The sequence below is a fragment of the Triticum urartu genome, chromosome 7A (genome assembly GCF_056163025.1).
Source record: "Triticum urartu cultivar PI428250 chromosome 7A, HENAU_Tu73, whole genome shotgun sequence".
Lineage (NCBI taxonomy): Eukaryota > Viridiplantae > Streptophyta > Magnoliopsida > Poales > Poaceae > Triticum > Triticum urartu.
In genome coordinates this window covers 672506041-672529090 of record NC_141879.1, presented here as the reverse complement: position 1 = coordinate 672529090, position 23050 = coordinate 672506041, and the positions used below count along the sequence as shown (strand labels likewise).

Below are 23050 nucleotides of genomic sequence, written 5' to 3'. Positions count from 1 at the left end.
TTTCGCGTCTCCCATGTGGTTCGGACGTACGAGCGCGTATAGAAAAGTACTCTACTGGAGCGAGTGTAGAGTAGGTGTGGTTGTTTCTTGGTTTATTATTGTATGATTATAAACTAATCAAAGTGGCTTCAACTACAAAAATGAGCCACGAGCCTCCTCTTTGCATCTACTCTAGTGTAGTCTAGTGGTGAGCAGGTCTCTAGTGAGCTGCTTTCACGTTTGCAAAAAAGAATTGCGGAGTAAGTGATGAACCTAGTTAACAAGTGTAGCCAACACCGATGATTAGAGAGTAGTTAGCTTGATGAGCACCAGGAATCAAGGGATGCTGTGTGTGCGAGCAGCAGGCAGGCCTCCAGCAAAGGATCTATAATTAAGCATTTAGGGCATTTTTAAGGCGGACCTGCAAACCTCCCACAACCGTTCGAACCGCGCCGTGCATACCGCGGAAGCTATCTAGCACGATCCGGACGTACTTTCTCCCACAAAATGGAGACAAACGTGGGGGAGTTTTACGGGAGTCCGGACATCTACATGACCAATAAAAAGCCGCCACGTACCGCCTGTACTTTGCATCCGCCCACGATGGTTAGTATTTACCGGAATGCGTTATGCTAATTGCAGCGGATAGCTAGCATTTTGGCGGAAGGTAATACTGGATAATGTATTTCATTTGGCGGAAGGTGCTGATTAATATTTCTTATTAAGCACATTAGCCAGTCATTTGGTGGAAGGTTGGCTCCCACCATTGCATGTCCGTGCTTAGATTTGGTAGAAGGTGCTCATATCATTTGGCGGAAGGCAATCTTGGGCCATTGCATGGCATACTTAAATTTGGCGGAAGGTTGGTTTTCGCCATGGTGGTGTGCTTAGTAGCCTTACTTAGTAATTTTAGTAAGCAGTGGCGGAGCTAGCATTTGACAACAGGGTGGGCCGCTTTCAAAAAAAAAATTTGACAACAAATTTGACATGTGAACGATCTAACTAATTATCAATAACACATAGAAATAGATCAATATGGTCTTACAAACACACTAAAACTCTCCGTTTTGCATGAAAGAAGACTACATAAACATACTACATACTACATACTACATACTACATACTACATACCTTGAGAAGTTCAAAGAAGACTATGTTTCCGGCCTACGCTTCTGCATGGCCATGAAAGTATCAATTATGTCATCTTCATTCACCTCAGAGAAAATATCCCGCTCAATGTATGTGACCAGGCAATCATCCAAAAGACTATCACCCATCTTATTTCTCAACTTGTTTTTGACTAAACTCATGGCAGAAAATGCTCTCTCAACATTTGCCGTTGCCACTGGTAGAATCAATACCAATTTTAGAAGTAAGTACACGAAATTATGAACTATATGCCTCCCTGTTTGAACAAGCTTAACTGAGAGATCAACAAGATTTCCAAGGCCTTGAAAGTTCTCATCTTTTCTCATGTCACCAATATAGTTACCAAGTTGTAGTTCAAGGTGTATCAAGTCAGCACTTGAAAAGTCTTCTGGATAGAACTTAGCAAGTGTGCATAACTTGTGTGCATCAAAAGCAGCAAATGAGTTGGCAGGATTCAAAGCAGACATACAAGATAGCAACTCCATATTGACCTCGTCAAACCGATTTTCAAGCTCTTGACTAATTTGATCAATTACTCCAAGAAATACTTCTCTTCTAAAGTGATCATCATTTGTTTGGGGTCGAACAAACCGTGTTGATCTTCCATAAGGCACATAATTATCCTCCATTGTAGGAACTTGAATGCTATGCTTGTTACAAAATAATGTGACTCTTTGAAGAAATGCATCCCACCCATTAGACCTCAGTTCTTGTATTCTATCTTTTGCCAATCTAACCATTGCCATTGCAGAAAGAATTTCTTGGTCTCTTCTTTGCAAACAATCAGACAAATCACTTGTGTATCCAAGAATGACAAGCATCAAGTGAGCATTGAAAATAAAGTCAAATGACTCAAACACTCCAACAATAGTATGGATTTTTGGCCAATCACTCCTTTGTGATGCATCTTGTCCAAGAGTGATGATTACATCACGAATTGTGGGGTACATAGCAACAATGTTGAGAACAGTTTTGTAATGAGAGCCCCACCTAGTATCACCAGGCCTAGGTAACCCCATCTCTTGATTCAGACCACTCCCAGTTTGTAAATGTGTTCATCAGTTCACCGTTCATCTACTAGTTTGTTAACAGACATTCCAAGTTTCCAACAACATACATGATACTGATACATTACTTTGTTAACATGAAAAAATTATGTCAGAGAGCATCTATGTAATATATAAGCATTGCATCTCCTTTTTCCATTCCCTGTCAAACAAACAAACAAATTTAACTGAAATAGGCCGCTGGGGATTGAGGATTTGGGGCCAGTACCTCTCTCTCTCGGAAGGGAGTACAGGAGAAGGGGACTGGGCGCCGTCGGCGACTGGCCGACCCCGACTACTCGGCTAGCAGGGGCAGGGCGGCTGCGTAGGGGTTGCTCCTGGTTCGGGAGCGCTGCTGCTCAGTGCGCTGCTGCGCAGGGCGACCGGGCGACGGGAGGAGCAGGCATGCCGCGGCCCGCAGCGGCGCAGCCGTCAGGGGCGGCTGGGTGAGGTGGTGCGCCGTGCGCAGGCAGCAGCTAGCTGGGGCGGGTGGGCGTCAGCCGTCAGGGAGGTCCGAGATCCAGTGGTGGGCCGGCGATGGCGAGGGGCGACTTGGCTGGCGGCGGATCGAACTCAACCAGATGTGGCGGCCGTGCGTGGTTGCAGAGGAGAGATGACTGAGAGGAGAGGATGTGCCGTGTTCGTTTGGTTTCAGCTCGCACTTGTTGATGGGCTTATTTTTTTTGTCTCGGCCCGTCTTTGAAAATGCCATCCTATATAGGCCAGGCCGAAATCTCAGGGTGGAGCGCGGCCCACCCTGTCCACCCTGTGGCTCCGCCACTGTTAGTAGGTTCATATAGCCAGATGTTTTGAATATATGCGACTACAGTTGGATGCCCGCTTCCTGCATCTGTGTTCATGGACTGGTCCCATCTCTGTCCACGAACGGATGCGAAAAAAAATTACGGATCGCAGTTAAAAATGCCCTTACTAAGAAGGGTTTACAATTTAAAAACGCAGCAGGGACCCATGAATAAAGAGCCCTGCTATACAGAGGGTGCTTGGATATGTTTTAGTCCCATGACTAAAAGTAGTGGGACTAAAACTTGCTAGCCTCACCCATGCTTGGATCCAAATACCAAAGAGACTAAAATCAAGTTATTGAGCATTTATTATCCTCCAAACCCTCCAATCCAAAACTCGCATGTGTTTAAGGAGAAGAATTAAATGAGGAGAGAGGGCTAATACATATTTTAGTAGGTTTCCTATGACTAAAATTTTTTAGCGTCAAGACTAGTCCTAGCCTCTTTTTAGTCCCTTGGATCCAAGCATGCTCACAATAGTATGCCTGCCAGCAATGTGTGCACGACAAATGCAATCAATTCCATCTATTACATGGCAACAGCAGGCAGCAAACCGCTAGATGCTCATCGTGCAATAGTCGTGCACATATTCGTCGTCTGCAAAGCAGTTCCGATGAATGAACTAGGCGTACGTCGGCACGTAGGGACGGCGTGCAGAAGCATCTCGAAGCCTCGACCTTTCGGGCGTACCGAGGTGGAGAAGGGGTGAAGAAGGGAGAAAAGAGTACGGCGGTCGGCAGTTGGCAGTTGGCAGTGGGGCGGTGCGTGCGAGCGAGCGCCCGCGGGCCGCTGCATTCGCGCGCGCGCGTCCTGGAAAAGGGTGGCAAAGGAGTCAAGCGCACTGCCCACGTCGGCCCGATCGTTGCAGACGGACCGGACCGGACGTGGCGGCCACGAGCTCCAACACGCCAACCTCGTACCCGAGGGACCAGGGTTCACTCCAACTTGAGGTCAAGATCGAGACGGATGCTGGACTGTCAAGCCAAGGTACTAGCAGTAGCAGGTCACTACACTTCACCCGGCAACTGATGAGGAGGTCCTTAACTTGATTTCGTTTCTTTCATGTGCGCTACGGTGCTTAACCGGCCCGACACATGCGGTTTGATTTTTTTTTTATTTTCTTATTCTGCTGGGCTAGCTAGTTTTTGTCCACTGTAAATACTGATTTTTTTTCGTACCGGACGCATGCAGTTCGACTGATAAATGAATTCATGTGTGCTTTCCTTATTATACCAGTGCTGGCCTAGCTAGTTTTTGTCGTTGGAGAGAATAATCAAACGGTCGAGGGATCAATAAGGCACACAAACGGTCGGGAGTCGAGCGATCAATAGGCACACAACGGTCGGGAGACAAACAGCATAGGGTATCTCACTAGCGGCAAAAAACACTGTTCTGACATGTGGACAAAACAATATTATAAAATAAACTGTTTGCGAAAAATTTCATTCGGCTGACCCTTTTATGTAGCGTCCGACAGCTAAGCGTCACACTACACTATGCAGCGCCTGACTGACATACACTACACGCCTGGCCATTGTCGCATCCCGGGCTGCCTGAAAAATGCTAAGTCAGTTTGTAACATCTGAGAGTTAGGCACTACACTATACAGTGTAGTATCTAGCTTCTATGCGTTGCACTAGTGGCCGCTTTAAGATGCAGTGGCAAATAGTGCTGCCACTAGTGCAATGCCTAGATGCTAGGCGCTACACTGTATATCTCTCGGACGTTACGCAATGACTTAGCATTTTTTAGCCAGCATAGGGTGTGACATTGGCCAGGTGTGTAGTGCCTGAGAGTCAGACGCTGCACAGTGTTGTGTGGCGCCTAGCTATCGAGCGCTACACAAAAGGGTTAGCCAGGTGAAAAACTTTCGCCAACGGTTCATTTTGTGATATTGTTTCATTCACGGGTCAAATTTGTCGTTTTTGCCATCACTAACTATAACTGTGCTCTGGTTTGTCTGTTTGTCCGGTGTTGTTCTAAGGGCATTTCCAACAGTAGCCATATTCGTCTTTGTTAAATTTTAATAGCCAAATAACTACGTGATTCCCTTTTAAAAACTATGATTAGTAGCTTTTTGTTTGACATAAGGCAATTAATCCATATGCTAGTGTAGTTTTCGCCAAAGCTAGCCTTCTTGGCAAGAATTAATAAAGGACTGTAATAGAAAGCTAAACACCTTGTTAAATGCTAATCATATGACAAGAAGTAACCTTCCGTCAAGTGTCAAAATATATTTACAAAATTTTCGTTAAGTGTCCAAATACTAATCACTTTGCCAAATGATAACCATATGACGAGAAATAACCTTTCGTCAAATACCCAAAATATTTGCAAAGCTTCCGCCAAATGCCCAAATACTAATAATGATCGGGCTTTTAACATGCTAGGCTTCCACCAATTAACAACAATAGTCAACGGCCTTTCGCCATCCGCCGGATGAAGAGGTGGGATACGTGGCGACTTTTGGCTTTTCATGAGGATATCCGGACTCCCGCAAAATTTCTCACGTTTGTCTTCGATTTGCATGAAAAAACATATCCAGACCGCTCGGCGGATCGATACGGAACCACGTTGGACGTTGGATGACACAACACGTCCGGATGTATGCGGGCAGTTTAAGAATCGACATTGAAGATGGCCTAAAGGAGAAACGGGGGCGTGGTAATTTTGGAAAAAAAGATAAGAGTGGTTGCTGTCGGATCCAACCGAGTGGCAGTTTTTCATAGAAGCAGAGCCACGTTCCTTCCTCGTCGGACACAGTTGACCGGTCACACGGCATGCCCATGGCACATCGCCTCCGGCCGCCAGGGAATGAATATACACGCCGGATCCATGCGGCCGCACGCTCCGATCTTGAACATTCTCGGCCTCGTCAGACCAGCCATGTGCAAACAGAAACAGTGGGAGCACACATGGTTTTAGAGCCCCGCCACATGCGCGCAGGCACATCGCACCATCCGTCATTGCTCATGGCTGAGGACACTAGATGACCCGTTGTGCCAATGGCGCAAAGGGTGAGTGGGAGTCAAGAATAGTAAGAATATTTAGAGACTATAAAATCTTGAAACAAAAATAGATATTTCAGCATGTTGTCGATACATAGCATTATATATTACATTGCATGTTATATTTATAGGCCAAAACAAAGGCATGAGATCAGTTCATGATAAGATCAATTCAAACCATTTACATTGCTTTGAAAAAGCAGGATACATAGATAGAGATGCATCATATAAATAGCTCTGGTCATTTAGCTTATTGTGACTAAGATATGCAGTCATGGAACTCAGGTAGAGTGATCGCTGCATGCGCCAGCAAACATGGTCAAGGTTTGCTTGCAAGGGGGTGAGGCGGCTCGATCTACTAGGATCCACCTAAGGAACTAACGTGCTAACAAATGTATACCATTGCGCCTCGAGCAAAGAACAGAACATTGTTAGATTAGGCGGTGGCTGCAGCTGGGCACAAGAAGGACCAACATCTGGGTGGATTGTTGTTCATGGTCTCACCAAAGACATATTGTATGGATTTGTCTCATATTACTTTTCTGTTCCAAAGTAATGAAAGAACCTAGAAGATATAGAAGCAACCTTGAATATGAACTAAAAGATAATGAACAAAGGATGTACTACACACACAAAATGTAACTTACCAGTTGCGCCCATGGCGCAAGAAGCCAATTAGAATTGTGAATTATGTGCATATTGTAGGGCATTGGTGACCATTATATATGAGTACCTTAAACCGATTGAAAGAGAAGGAAAGGTAAGGTTGTTTACATTGATACATATAGTTCAGATGGACAATCCACAAGGAAAGACAAAAACAAAATTTGAAACATTCACAAAAGCATTGCAAACTTTGCTCGAGGAATTTGTAGATCTGAAGGAATCCATCGCCCAAGTATAATATAAAGGGCAACATATCCTTTTTCTTCTTCAGCGCGAATGTTGTTTCATTAATCCTGTTTTGTTCATGCAAGGAACAAAGTACAGTGGCGACAACCGCAGGAAAACAGAACATCGGCACTGGCTCATAGCAAAGATGGAACAAAGAAATTACATGCGAGAATAAAAGAAACAAAACTCAAAATTACCGGCATGTTGAGAGTGAATTACAGTGGGAATACCACCAACAAAATACAGAGCTAGCATGATATTAGTGCCTCATGGGATCAGATAATGAATCATTGGCATCAAAAGAACCTACTACTACTTTACATGAAACAAAAAATATATGATTACAGTGAGCACATCATAAGATGAAGTTGTGATGTTCAGGAAACACACTGTAGCTATGTATATACAACTGCTACTTTACAACCTATCTTACATAGGATCGTTCTAATCTAAGTGAAAACATGTCTATGAGGCATCACAAATTACTGAAAAAAAATAATTTTGTTGTTTTCGGTTGGTTATTTTGGATCTGTCACAATTTACTGAAAAAATGATTTTGTTGTACAGTCCATTGACCATGTTTTCTAACATAAGTGTTCCAATTTAAAGTAGATCATGCTTGCACTTTTCTTCAAGGGAACACTAATTGTCCCTCTAATTCTCACAACCATGCATATGTATAACTCATATGTGAGTCGCATGGGATGAGATCATTAAAGGGCATAATATAGTATCTATGGACACGTGACTAATTAATAGGCACTCGATATGAAGAACCTGAAACAAGAAACAGAAACCGAAGCAGAAGATTGTCAAAGAATAGGAACAGTTAAGAAAAATATAGCCGCACTTTATTTATCCAAATCAAGTGAAAATAACCAATATGCACTACATGTGTGAGATAGTATTATCTGATATACTACCTCTGTTTGTTTTTATAAGACGTTTTAGACTTTCAGACACTGTTCAAAAACAACACAAAGCAAGTTGTCTGAACGTCTTATAAAAACAAACGGAGGGAGTAATAGATAAGCTAGCGCACACTGTCAGAAGCATAAAGCAGTAACAAAAAAATTGATTCATCAGCACCAGTGTACCATCTAAAAGTGCATTATTGTCTAGTACCTTCATTTTGTGCATAATTTGGTGCATCCTCAACACCAAAAGCAAAAGAAACGCCTTCTGATCCGTCTCTAAAGTAAGAAAGTTTACTACCATAGAGATGTAGAAAGAGAAGGTCCATGTATGTAACTGAGAGTTGGATCATGTCCTAAACTGGGCACTGTCTACCAAAATCAATAGTCAAAACCAGCGAGCAACATGCTAGAGAAAAATCATAAGAAAGTTGATGTTTGAGGCTACTACACGCAAATATAGGGTGAGGAATTATCACCTATGCTACAGTGGAGTCCAATGACCCCCTTCAAAAAAATACAGATCAATCATCACCACCACAATTTTTCTGCAGGTATGAACAAGAAAAAATACAGAGAAGAAAAATGAGAATGTATGGCTTTTTATCTGTATTATTACTTAGCCAGTTTGTACTTGTCTAAAAAATAACAGAACATGTTATTATGCAGTGGAAAATGATAATTTTTTAAGACGCTGTGTCTGTGTGGAGCATACCTCAATTTGGTCCTGCAGCACTTTGATGTAGTCTACATCAATATCCATCGTGCCTGAAGTATTTGTTTGCTGCATATCCAAGAAAAATCTTATTAATATGTCTGTATTACACGACTTCTAGAGAATTACTGCACAAATGCAAGTCAACGACAACTACGACGGTTCTGAATTTCCGTGGGCAACACTTCCAGTTTGGATTAGAATCGTCAGTTTTAGTTGCACAAATTGAGTTTTCCTCCCTCCCTCCCTATCTCTCTTCTTTAAAAGAACCTTAAGTATTTTCACATGCTTTGTAAAAGAATAGATACCTCAAATGGTATAAACATTGTATCACCATCCACTTTAACTAATATTCTTAAATGACTGGGAAAACAACAAATGTGCAGCCGGCTACCCTTGCAGAATAATTCTTGCAGTGCATACAAAGAGCAGTAAAGCTCTGGTGACCGTTGCATAATAGTTTTTTGAATCTTTCTTATCTAGCACAAGAGCAAGCTTATGAATGTTCACTACGACTTCCTCTACTTTGCACATTGATATGGCTACACCTATTCGTTTAAATCTAAACCCTAAGATATCTAGAAGGAGATTATGACCTCCTTGACCTGAATTTGGGAGGCAGATGTTCCAAGCTGACCTGACCTTGTGTAGCACCAAGTGAAAGAATCGAGACCAAATGAAAAATAGAGATGAAGATGCAATCAGTACCTACCTTATGAATCATGCCCTCTTACGTGAGGACGCAGGGCCTTAACATAGAACCAACCTTGTCGGCGCTGACAGACAACGGGCACATGCGTCGTTCGGTTTCCTGTGATCACGAGCGAGCGCCATCTGCACAGGGGCGTGAGGAGGTCCTTGATGCTATGGACGTTGACAAAGGACGCATGACGCTACTCCTGCAGTACGGCCCGGTGCTCGGCGTCAACCCTTGGGTAGAACCACAAGATGTTGTTCTGCAGCACGGTCAAGTACGACGCCAAACATGCCTTGCTGTTCATGTGCACCTGCTGACAGACACAATAACCAATAATCAATAGTTTTGTTGATATGAGCACTCAAAATATTTGAAAGCAAACACGTGAACAAATAATAGGACAGAGCCATCAGAAATAGCTTGTTCTCACTGCGAACTGTAGAACAAATGTGTAACCTTAGTAGCCTTAGAATATTGTAAATAAACGAAGATCTGTAATTATAAGAGGAATCTTGTAACCAGAAAGAAGTCCAATTTAATAGCCAACGTAAAATATTATTGCTAAGCATACTAAAGAAAGGAAAACATCTGATTTATCATTAACAGTCTCTTAGCAAAACAACCAGAAAAGCAAAGTACTCTGCAAATTGTGGTATGTGTTCATTAGCCCCAGTAAAATGACTTGCTCACTTAGAATCCTTCGCATAAAGTCATGAACCATAGTTCGATACATTTTTATTTGTCTCATACACCTCTCCTCATTTAATAAATGGATCCGGCTCTGAAAAATATATTACTAATGGTTAACAGAAAAGTAGAGTAGTCCCTTTGGAAAGAGCAAAAGGGAATAAAAGCACGGCTAAAATATATACTATTCATGCCCTGTCTCAACAATTTCTGTATCTCATCAGAACTAAAACCTGATACACATCTAATCAGAACTAAAACCCAAACACCTCGATCAATGCCAGCATTTAAAATCTGAACACCATACAATCCTGTAATGCAATAACAAAGAAAATCTGAATTGTGCCAAGTACTACTCCCTCCGTCCCAAAATTCTTGTCTTAAATTTGTCTAGATACGGATGTATCAAGTCACATTTTAGTATTAGATACATCCGTATCTAGACAAATCTAAGACAAGAATTTCAGGACGGAGGGAGTACTTACGTTTGTCCACCTTCATTCTTCAGCATGTCCTCTCTTCTGCCTCCCTGTCCTACAATACAAAAACCAAGAAATAGAGCAATTAATCATAGCAATAAGACCAGAAAGATTGGGTCAGTTGAACTAATAGTAAGTAGGAGACACGACGAAGATCAATAATTTACAGACATCTTTTGCAAACATGCAACGATAGCACCATTGCAGTACTGCTGCAAGTATTGATCACTAATCACAATATCATGACAGAATGTTTATGTGGCCATTCTTATCCCAAGTTATGCCACCTTCTTCTATGTGGCATGTTCTAATGCAAGTATAGACCAAGAATATGTCCTAATTACTTGTTAGCACTGCAAGATAATTAGAGAACATGCAAGTATGGGCCAGCAAATCGATTATATGTGCAGACACAAAAGAGAAAGTAGATACCCAGCCAATTAGCTAAAACTGTAAAAAAAAAACAAGGAGTTAAATACCTGACTATACTTGCACTGAAACTATTGCAGCATAAGTAGCTATGGAAGGAGAGAAGCCGGAGGAGGGGAAGGATCATGGAGACGCACTGTTGCAGCTGGAGTTGAAACGGCGCAGACAAGGAGCAACGGACTGTGGGACGAGGACGTGCAGGTGGCGAGAAAGCATGACGTCGTCCCCCTTCCCCCTCCTCTCGTGGCCGCTGACCCGTCACCAGCCAGCAGTCTTGTTGCTGCTTCCCTCACCTCCGTCTTCCTCAACCTCAACTGCTTGGGCTCAGCTCCAGATCCTCCGCCGCGACCTGGCGCCACGGCCAACGGGAGAGTAACAGAGAATGAGGCCGGCGGGACGAGGAAGAGAAGGGGCGAGGATCACATCGAACCGCCACGCGCAGGCCTCGACCGGCGGTGACCCTCTCCCATCCGACGACGCGCCTCCTTCTCCTCTTTCCTCTCTCTCTTTCTCCCTCCTCTCCTTCCTTCTTCTCCCTCTCATCTTCTCTCTCTCTGCCGTCGCCTCGCCCTTGCCCTTTGCTTGTAGGTCGCCGCTGCCGCGGGCCGGCGGGGGAAGCTCGTCCGCGCCCGCACACCTCGGATCGGGCGCTAGGTCCAAGAGGAGGCGGATCCACCGCTCCTCTCCGCTGGGCTGACGAGGAGGAAAACCCGGCAGGTTGGGGTGCCGCCATGGAAGGAGCCTGCCTCCCGAGCTGTCGTCTCCTCGTCCACGTCACGTGGTCTGGCCGTTCTAGTCGGGTGCGGAGGCACGGGAGGGGGAGAGGAAGGGGAGGAGGAGGTGGTGGAGGCGGAGGCGGAGGAGACGAGGCGGCCCAGAGGAAGGGTGGAAGCGGCGGCGACAGCGGCGCGAGGAGAGGAGGCGGCTAGGGTGGAGTGGCGGCAGCGAGGAAAGGAAAGCACGAGGGAGAGGAAAGGGAAAAGAGAGCGCTCGGGACATTCATAGATGCAAAAAAGGAGACGTGGCTGATGCCGCTAGTTGGCGCACTAGCTCATCCTTTATATATTTCATTTAATTAATGCAGCCACCGAATGACCCTACTTGGCACCCCTCATCTGATCAATCAATCCCGGTACTGTTTCGGACCTGTGTTCTACAGACCTGAAACAGACGGAGAGGCGAATGCCCTCCCCACACCACCTAATTTCAACGATCCCGTCAACGTTGGCCAACCCGTTAGTTCAGGTCCAGTATGTAAGCGAGCAGGGTGGCACGCATGCACCCTGTTGCACCAGATCCTGTACCGCTGGCTGAATTTCATAGCTCATTTGAATTTACGTTGAAATTTATCTTCTGATGCATGGTGTGGTGATGGGTGGTGGGCACGTCCACCATTCCTGGTTTTGTGGCGCGTTTGACGGAAACCTTTTTCGGATTTTTGGACGTTGGCGCAAGCGCGGAAAATTCCTCAACCACATCTCTCTAGCCTATACTGGATGTGGTGGACATGATGAGCCTTGCCTCTTAGACATGGACTCGAGCAAAGCCGGAAATGAAGCCGGTTGCATCTTTGTTGGTGTGGCTGAGCGACGCAAACATACTTACAATTACCTTAGAGTGTGTTTCGATGTTGATCTGGCGAGCCCTACCAAATCACGGAGATGCCAAAAAAATTCGAACACTATCCAACTGCCCTCGTTCCATCCTTAAGTTGGTGACAAACTAAACTGCAGAAGCGCATGCATTTTGGTCATGCCAAAAAATTGGTTCCCAACCAAACAAGTGGCCCGAGTTCGGTCAACGCTAATTTTTTGATGAGGCATCTATAGGCTTCAATCCAAACAGCCCCTTAGCCCCTCTCATCATTACAATGCTATGGCAAGCAGACATGACTATGTGAGTTATGGCGGAGATATACTAGTTACATAAGGTGAGCAAATGATGGCGAAATGACATAGTTTGATGACATCGAAGTAAAGCGACGACAAAGATTGGGGTAGTTTTCACAAGAGGCAAATATATGCGAAAGGCGGGCGAAGTTGACACCATGTCTTGTTACATGGCAAGAAGGAGAGAGGACAGTGATGCCTGCAGAGGAAACAAGTGGGAGAGTGCAAAACACCATTAGGTTGATATGCCCTGCAACGTGAAAATTATTTGAGTACCACTGGCCCAAGACACATGTTCAGAAAATAAAATGACCATTTGATTAATATATTACAGGATTTTTTCCCGTAGAAATGAATCGTGCACCCAACTAGCACAAATAATTTCGGGCATTGGCGCGTCTTTAGAGCAACATTTGGAACACAACTTTCTTGATGATGTGTTACTTACCAAAAAGAAGACTATGGAACATATTTTTCAAAATGAATTTCACACTTCCCAAGTGGGCAGTTTCTTCTATATGATTTTTTTTGAGAAAGTTCTGTATTAAATTATTCATGTTCAAAGCTAAAAATGAAATTGAAGGCCACAAATTCAACTTCTTTTGTGGGCCAACTGTTAGGCATGTGTGTCCAATCTTCCATGCTACGGATCCTCGTCCCAGCCCATCTAGCGTCCCCGATTGATATTTCCAACGCTGAAAAGATGAGCCCAGCCCATCTTGCCTCCGTTGGTTTATTGTTGCGAAGTTGAAACTGTGGTGGCGGGGCCCCTGGTGGTGTACAATGACGGGCAACAGGTGGTTCGTTCGATGATATTCTGCGACGCCAGCCATGCCTAGTTCTCCTTCGTGGTTCTTCATCAAAGTCGGAGTTGCGCTGCCTGGTCGCCTGTGGCTGGGTTTGATGCGGACCTTCATGCATCTCCACACGGCCTCTTCGGTGTGGGTTGGGTTGACGACCGCCTTCGGTGCAGTCGGAGTCATTTGCTCAGGGTTTAGGGATGAAGATGACGCCTCTAGGGGAGGAGTGATGACGATGACACATGTGTGCTATCTCGACGAGACCCTCTTTGAGATGGTGTGTGTGGGATCTTATTTGTGTTGCTCAGCCGTTGTGATGATTTTTGCCCGATTCTCCATAATCAACCGGGCAACATGATTTTTTCGCTCGGTTTTCCCCAATTAACCGAGCACTCTTTTCTTCTTAATGAATGCAGGGTAACTGCCATTTTTTTCAAAAACGTGACGAATTACCCTTCCCCGATGAAAGTATTTATAAGAGAAAAAATACGACATGACGAAAGGGAAAAAACAGGTTCTGATGGTTTTCGCCCAGTTCTCTGTAATCAACCGGGCAACATGATTTCCGCTCGATTTTCCCCAATTAACTGAACATCTCTTTTCTTCTTAACTAGAAGAATGCCCCGCGCGTTGCTGCGGGAGTTTGTATGAAATAAAAAGTGGTCTGAACTAATCAACCAAGCTAATGGCTTTACAATTTCTCCTAGAAGGCTAATTTGTTTATCAATATTTTGAAAATAAATAAATAAATTTACATCTCTATGTATAAGTGTAGAATTGGATGAAAACAAAACAAAATATGCGTGCATGCGTCACTTTCTTTCATAGTGTTAGTACTGGAGTATGAGACGCATGCATGCATCAGTTTTTAATTGATTAAAACACTCTTTACGCATCATTTACTACTATATGCACTGCATGCATGCGTTGGTGGCTCTTAAGGGATAGATCCAATGGCTAATGTAGTCCGATCGAGTATATCCAATGGCTAAACTAATTTAGGTGATGTGGCTCAAGGAGAAGCAAGAGAATTCTGGAGGCTAGCTATTTAGATATAGTAGATGAGTGCAGAATAACTGCCATTTTAAAAAAAGATGACGAATTACCCTTCCCTGATGAAAGTATTTGCAAGAGAAAAAAAATACAACATGGCGAAAGGGAAAAAAAATCTATTTGTATTTGGAGATGGGAGGTATCGACCGCCCTTCCTCTTATTAGCATACACTAGCTGAATGCCCGTGCGTTGCCACGGAACAATAAATTTAGACGTGAGTGACTGCTAAAAAGAAATCAAATATGATTTCATAAATATATGTTTTGAGAACAGACATGTAGGTGGCATACATGTATTTCTTGCAATCAATTCGAAACAAATCAAACATACTTCCCTTCCATGTAGTTGGCTAAGGAGAAAAATGAAGAACCGACAAACTTGATGATACACATGCTCATAGTTTCCTGTGGGTTGGGTGTTGCTCCTTTGGTTATTTAACATCCGATCTTGTTGCCAACCTATTGAATGAGCCGAGTCAATTTCAAAAGCTAGTTTGTTAGTGTCCGAATTAAGGAGGAATTGTAATTCGTACTTCGGTTGGTGTAGTAGCAGTATACACCTAGCATGTTTTCCAGTCATATCTAGACACGACATAATGTTTGCTATCTTTTGCTGTCCATTCTGCAAGGCTATTTGACTGACAAATCATCAATATGTCTGCACTTGGTGGCATTGGTATCTACTATATCTAAATAGCTAGCCCCCATTACTAGGAATTCTTTTGTTTCTCCTTGAGCCACATCACCTAAATTAGTTTAGCCATTGGATATACTCGATCGGACTACATTAGCCATTGGATTTATCCATTAAGAGCCACCAACGCATGCATGCAGTGCATATAGTAAATGATGCGTAAAAAGTGTTTTAATCAATTAAAAACTGATGCATGCATGCGTACATTTTTTATATGACGAGTCAAATAAAATAAGCCCATTTTGCACACTCCGATCATAGACCTAGTATTACACATCAATTTTCAGTTACTCTGAGTATTAGTTCCAAACTGATCAAAGAAGCAAATAAATGAAAAACTCATCGCTGAAACAAACAAATGGAATATGATATAAACTTCACTATGCAGTTATTGTGCTTCACTCCAAGGATGTTGAGAATCATACAAGATATGGTCCTGATTTATATATTAGCAAGGCCACAAAAGACCCATAGCTTGAGAGTACCACAAAAGTCCAAAATAATTGTTCTCAGTGGGCTCTCCCACTAGTGCAGAACCGGGCAATAGCACCGGTTCGTAAGGCCCTTTAGTGCCGGTTCGGTAACCGGCACTAAAGTGTGGGCACTAAAGGTCTCCCCCTTTAGTACCGGTTCAGCATGAACCGGTGCTAAAAGGCAACCACGTGGCACGAGCCAGCTCCGGAGGCAGGGAGCCCTTTAGTACCGGTTGGTGACACCAACCGGTATTAAAAGGTTGGGGGGGAGGGTTTGGGTTTATGATTTTTTTTCATTTAATTTTGTGTTTTTCATTTAATTCTTTTTCGTTTGCTAGTATTTTACGATGCTACATATTGTACACGTTATGCATATATATAAATAGAATTTCTAGTAGAACCGATCATATACATATATATCATCGAATGTCTCACAACCACCATTAATTCACACATATATACACACATGTATATATGTATACAATTAGGTAGCTATATACAATTTTTCATAATTGGTGCCTTCGGAGCCAGTGGCATTAGCCTATTTGGTGTCTTTGGAGCACGATGACAATTGGAAGTGGTTTATGGGGGCGGTAGCGGGTAATAGTACTATCCTTTGGGATCTATGACCTGGTCGAGCAAAAATCCCGCTATTTCCTCTTGAATTGCTTTTATGCGGTCCTCTGGTAGGAGCTGCTCCCGCACCTCTTTGAACTGTTAAGAAGGAGATCAATATGCATCTGTATTAGTTGTGTGACTAGATATCGATAATGGTGTAAAAATTGTGAATAGTGTTCTCATAAACGTACTCACTCCTGTCTTTGAGATCTGCTTCTTTCGGACGCCATCATGCGAATGTTCTCGCAAACGTAGTATGCACACAGATTATTCCCCGGCGCCTGCTTCAGGGCCTTTACGAGAATGGAATTTGATTAGATAATAATTAATCAAGCATGATAATTAAAGAGATGGCAGCTAGCTAGCTAGTACTACTTAATTACTTACCTTGGGTCGATACCATTTCAGATTTTTTTTCATTGGCCTAGAGTGACGCTGATGAACTTTGCCCAAGCCCTGCTCGCCGACAAAGAAAATGAATAAAGGGGTTATTAAATAGTTCATATCAGGAATGACGAACTAAATAGGCTGAGATATAGTTAATAATGATTGAAATTACCTGTTGACTATCCTAGACACGATGGTGTAGTCACTTGGTTTTTTAAGTAGTGAATCTAGTACTTCAACTGTTCCTTCATCAACTTTAATGACTAACAAGATCCAGTGAAATCTGCATGCACACATGTTTGCATGTCTTAATTAAGCGGGCATATGTAAGCAAAAACATGTAGCTAGCTAGTAGGCAAAAACATAATTTTAGTACAAGACAGTGTGACTCACTCGAAGTTGTAAGGAAGTAGTATATCTTCATTGTATTTGAGGTGCTTGAAGAACTCTAGCATGCTTTTCTCTACACTTTTTTCGTAATATGGATCTAATTTCCATGTGTATTCATTAATGGTATTTGGTTCAACGTACCCAATGCAATAGCGTCCACCTTTTTTCATTTCATAAATCTTCATCCTGCATAATACCACAGAAAAGAATATAGTGAGGATAATTACAGGTAATGATTGATCAAAATGATCACTACAGCTAGCTTGAGACTTAAATTACAGAAAGAAATCACTTACAGACAATAGCAACTACAATAGATTTTTCGAGTGCATCTTGATTGTATAACTGAAATAGTTCTAAATACTCAACGGACACAGCTTTCTCATGGTAGTAATGATCCTTCTTGACATTCACCATGAGGGACTCTCGATTGGAAATCTTGGTAATGTCCATGTACCATTGATGCAATTCATACATTCTCGTTGGGAGCTTCTTGACCTCGTCTGGCTCGACCAAAGGTTGGCCCCGGACATATTTCCGTTTTATTTCCTCCTCTCTAAGCGGAGGCATGGGCTCGTTGTCGAGGAGTTGTCCAACAGTGATCTTGAGCATTTCAGCCTGCCTTATATGCTCCTCGGTTATTACCACATCGCCCAGCTCGGGAACGTAAACGGTTTGCCCACAATAATATTGGGCGCGCCTACTCTCATGTGTTGTTGGCACAACAAGCGGGGGGATTGATTGCGCCGCCTGTTCTCCCAGCTGGGGAATGGTTTTACCGCTCCTTTTGCCAGCTGATTTGCTCGAGCTCGAGCTCGCCTCTTTCTGTAGACGTGCTCGATTTAACTTCCTGAGGTGGCGCTCATAGTCTGTGTCAACAGGCTTGAGAGCTGGTGGTCTAGCCATACGAATGAAGTGGTCAATCTTTTCCTCAGGCACTTTCTCCCTTGGCGGCGGTGGCGGTTTCGGTGCAAAATGGGCTTCCACCTCGGCCTTCGATATGGTTGTGTTTTCCTCCTCGGACTTGTCGTAAGTCCTCTGCGGAAGAGGCGCGAGGCTGCTTGGACCATATTGAAATCGCTTGCCTCCGCCTGTACCTCCAGTACTACCTCGACTTGTACCGCTACGCACCATAGCTGAGGCGGCTCTCTTCCGTGATTGCTGAGGCGGCGAAGACGGCTGACGTGTCTGAGTTGGAGGAGGAGGAGTGGCCTGAACCTGTGCCGGACTTGGAGGAGGAGTGGTCTGACGCTTTGCCGGACTTGGAGGAGGCGGAGTGGCCTAAAGCTGTGCCGGACTTGGAGGAGGAGTGGCCTGACGCGTTGGTGGACTTGGAGGAGCGGGAGTCTGCTGACTCGGTGGCGGATTTCGACGAGGAGTCGGATGACGCGGTGTCGGTGGCCTTCGAAAGATGATGCAATCCTTTCTCCATAGGATGATACGATGGTTGGCCTCTCCCAGTGTGTGCTCCTCGTCACCTCCAGGAATGTCAAGCTCTAGCCCTGAATATTGGTTCACCACCTCATCAACCAAGACATGAGCATAGCCCGCTGGAATCGGGTTGCAATGGAAGGTTGCCTTGTGGGGATTTGTAAAAGCAACGGCGTCCGCCACCTTCATGGATATGTTCTTCATTTTGAAGTGTAGCTCGCAGTTAGTGTTCTCCATGATGTCATCCACTGGGTAGCTATCCAGCAATGTGTCGCCCGGGGCGGAACCCACGCTGCTTCTCGGCAAGGATGGGACGGTGCTATCCAATGCTGGATCATCCGCTAGCTTCTGCAGCTGCTGAGACCCCCTTTGTTGGCTAAGCGAGTCGATCCGCTCCTGCTGCCGCTGGAATTTGACTACCAAGTCCGCGTGCGCTGATTCTAGGCCTTGAAGGCATTCATAGTCCAGCTTCCTCTGCTCCTCCTCCATCTTCCTCTTCTTCTCCTCCGCAATCTTCTTTCTCGCACGGGTTTTGTAGTCGGCGTTCCAGTCCGAAAACCCCTCATACCACGGAATAGCGCCCTTGCCTCGTGTTCTTCCCAGGTGTTCAGGATTTCCCAGGGCACGCGTAAGCTCGTCATTCTCTCTGTTGGTCTCGAACACCCCCGATCGAGCCTCTTCTATTGCAACAAGTAGCTTATCTTCGGCTCCGTCCAGACATGCCTTCTTCGAAACTTTTCCTGTCTTCGGGTCCAACTCCCCCCATGCGCATAGAACCAAGTCCCGCACTTGGGGGGGGGGGGGGGCAGCTCAATGTTTCTGGAGTGACACCTGCAACCTCCATCTCTTTCTCAGACTTATACCACTTAGGCATTCCCACCGCATAGCCACCTGGCCCCAGCTTATGGAACTTATCCTTCTTTGTGGCATTGGCCTTGTTTATTCTCGACCGTTCCTTAGATAATTCCGAATCCTTGAATTTCATGAAATTGTCCCAATGAGCACTTTGCTTCTCTAGTGTTCCCTCGAATACTGGAGTCTTCCTTCTTCACGTACTTGTCCCATACACGATTCTTGTGGTTGTTGAATGCAACCGCCATCTTCCTAAGAGCAGCGTCCTTAACTTTCTCCACATCTGCATCAGTGAAATGATCTGGTAGGGTGAAATGTTCCATGAGCGTTTCCCAAAGCAGAAGTTTTTGTCTGTCGTCGACAAAAGTAACTCTTGGACGTGGATTTGCTGGCTCTCTCCATTCTTGAAGGGAGATCGGGAGTTGGTCCTTCACAAGAACTCCACACTGACGAATGAACTTGTCCGCAATCTTCTTAGGCGCTAATGGTTCGCCATTAGGTTTGATGGCCTCGATATTGTACTTTATGCCCACCTTCAACTTTTTGTTTGGGCCTCGTTTTCTGTTGCCTGAAGATTTGCTCGATCCGGATGGCTGAAAGAAGAAAGATCGATTCGTTAATATATCTTCAAGTCATTTAAAACATGTGATGATCACCAGATGCCTGCTTATATAAATATAAATACCTCGCCGTTCTTTGTTGTTTCAAGATCAACATTTTCTTTGTCATGTTCATAGTTCATGACTTCATCAATTCGGTCGTCGCGATCGAATATCATATCACCCTCCCCGATGTTGTTTAGATATTCAGAGCCGTCATAATCTTCTTCATTCTGATCATTATCTGGCCCGCGAGGATTGCGTATGATATTGAACAGGACCTCTTCTCCCTCTCTGCTGGTATTGTCCGCCATAGGTTTTATTTAACTAATCCAAAAGAAATATATTCAAATTACAATGCATGGATGCAATCAATTAATAAGGAAAAACTGAATCAATCATAGTACATGATAAGCATCATCGAATATAATCTCGGATACATCGTCTCGAATAATAGATATAATCTTGAATACATCGTCTCGAATAATAGATATAATCTCGAATACATCGACTCGAATAATAGATATAATATCGAATACATCACTAGCTATAGCTAGCTAGCAAGCTAATAAAGATTGAATACTATAGAGTAATCTAGGCCACTCGCGGTTCCTGAGGTGCGGGCGGTGGACACCCAAAGAGAAGGAACCATCACTGGATCATAGCTCGTGTGATCTCCCAAAAGAACCTGCCAGGTATTGGAGAACCTGACGTCCATAGCAAGCATGTAGTGATGGGCGTGCTCGTCCTCCTCCCTGACATGGCGACGTACCACCTCCGACGGGGCCGGCTCCCTCCGCACCGAAAGTGGCCCACGCGAACGCCACCAAAGGAGATCAGGGTCGACGACGGGACCCGGGGCCGGGTTCCTCACCAAGCGTCGCGCCCCTGAAGGTAGAACCTCTCAGTGCCAGCCCGGCGGAGCCCAGTCCCGGACATGGGTCCTCTGAAGCAGGACGTCGTCGCGAACGGGTCGACGGCGAGGATGCGGGCCGGGCATCGTCGACAACAAATACTATATGCCGCAAAAGTAACATTTTTTAAATGATTGGATTGTGATTTCTAACATTTCTATAACTAAAATTGTATGACTAATTTTTCTTTAACATTTCTAACATTTCTATATAACTAACATTTCTATAACATTAATACAAAAAAAACTAGCATTTCTATATAACTAACATTTCTATAACATTAATACAGAAAAAAACTAACATTTCTATATAACTAACATTTCTAACATTTCTAACACATTTCTATATATAACTAACATTTCTATAACATTAATACAGAAAAAACAGAAAAAACTAAAAACTAAAACAGAAAAACTAAAAACTAAAAACAGAAAAACTAAAAACTAAAAACATTGTGTGTGTGTGTGTGTTTCTGTGTATGTGTGTGTTTGTGTATGCATGTGTGTGCAGAGGCGACGGCGTCGGCGGCGCGGCGGCTTCGATTGGAGGGAGGAGAGGGGGGACAGGGGCTCACTGCGCGGGCGAGAGGTCGAGGCGACGGCGACGGCAAGTTCCAGGCGACGGCGACGGCGACAGCAACGCGGACCGGTGTGGGGATGGGGACGCGGGCCGATGCGGGGACGGGGACGGGCCAACGACGCGGACGGCGTGACGGGGGTGGCGCGGAGTCGACGGGGACGGCGCGACGGGGGTGGCGACGGCGCGGGACTGGGCGGCGGCGATGAAGTAGAGGGAAGTGGAGAAGGGAACTGACGAAATTTTTCGAAGTGTTTTCTTATATAGAAAACACCTTTAGTACCGGTTGGAGCCACCAACTGGTACTAAAGGTCTCTTTTGGCCAGGCGAAGCGGCGGGAAGCGCACCCCTTTAGTACCGGGTGGTGGCACCAACCGGTACTAAAGACCCCCCCTTTAGTACCAGTTGGAGCCACGACCCGGTACTAAAGGGGGTGTAGTGACGCAGGTGCGGTGCGGCAAGTTTAGTCCCACCTCGCTAGCCAAGGGGCGCCCGCACTGGTTTATAAGCCCCAGTGCGGTAGCTCTCTCGAACTCATCTCCAAAGCAGGCCTACTGGGCCTACCTGTTCTGTGCTGCCCTGTGGGCCTATAGGGCCTTTGCGGGCCTGCATCCTAGCCCAACAACACGTTGGGTTTCTAGTCGTATGCAGGCCGCTTTGACCCAGTAGGTGGGCTTTTTTTATTTTATTGTTTTTTTGCTTTATTTATTTTTGTTTTATTTATTTTTGAGTTGTTTTTTGCTGTATTTAGAGTTTCTTTGTGAATATTTTTTCTTTAGGTACAAAAAATTACAAACTTTCTGTTAGTGCCCGTAGTTTTCAAATTTGAATAGTTTAAATTTTGAATTATTTGAAATTTCTGTGAATCACTACTTTGTGAATAACTTAACTTTGAAAATAGATTTTTCAGTGATTCTTTTTCTTATGTTTAATATTAGTGTGTTTTATCATTATATTCAATTTGGTAATGCTTAGCTTGTTTAAAAAATGAAATGCCTTTGTAACAGATGAGTTTTCGTCCGAAACCCTGATACTTCGAAAGAGATTGTTCATTTTGTACACGAAGTGCATCCAGTTTATTTGCACATAAAATTTCTTTGCGTTTCAAATGCCAAATCACATAACTAGCTACCCTAACTATTACAGAGATTCCCTCCTGGGTCTAAAACACAGAAGAAAATGATAATAGTGAAGCCGATATCACATCCCAGATCTTTGGGTGTGAAACTCTTTCTTCGCGTGTGTCCCTTTGCGCCGTAGCCATAGAAAATCTTCATCATTTAACTGGATGCTTGGGTCAATATTCACTGTGAATGGAGCAATTTCATCAAACTTTTCATAACCTCCTGACATGTCTGTCTTGTCATCCACTCCTACGATGTTTCTCTTCCCAGAAAGAACTATGTGCCGCTTTGGCTCATCGTACGATGCATTCGCTTCCTTATCTTTTCTTTTTCTCGGCTTGGTAGGTGGGAGAAGGGTAGGTGGGAGAAGGAGAGAGCCGGTGCCGTGTCGTTCTGATCCACTGGATGGCAAATCCTCTTGGTTGCGGTAGGATAAGTAGGTGTGCTGGG

At 44.3% G+C, this 23050-nt stretch overlaps 1 protein-coding gene and 1 long non-coding RNA gene across 4 annotated transcripts; both read right to left on the bottom strand.

The window, feature by feature from the left end:
- Positions 1-1130: 1130 nt before the first annotated feature.
- On the bottom strand, positions 1131-1757 carry LOC147961301 (uncharacterized). Its single transcript, XM_087533752.1, has one exon. It carries the CDS (start codon positions 1755-1757, stop codon positions 1131-1133), a length of 627 nt encoding a protein of 208 aa, XP_087389878.1.
- A 4320-nt stretch (positions 1758-6077) lies between these two features.
- On the bottom strand, positions 6078-11794 carry LOC125525002 (uncharacterized). 3 transcript variants are annotated; one of them, XR_007291098.2, is made up of 6 exons: positions 10938-11793; positions 10378-10426; positions 9221-9518; positions 8509-8577; positions 6633-8341; positions 6078-6550 (listed from the first exon to the last, which is right to left on the bottom strand). It is a non-coding gene; the product is annotated as an uncharacterized LOC125525002 (long non-coding RNA). The 3 variants fall into 3 exon arrangements; XR_015612016.1 differs by having other exon boundaries at positions 6633-8577; positions 10851-11794; XR_015612015.1 differs by having other exon boundaries at positions 6633-8577.
- Between the last annotated feature and the right edge of the window lie 11256 nt (positions 11795-23050).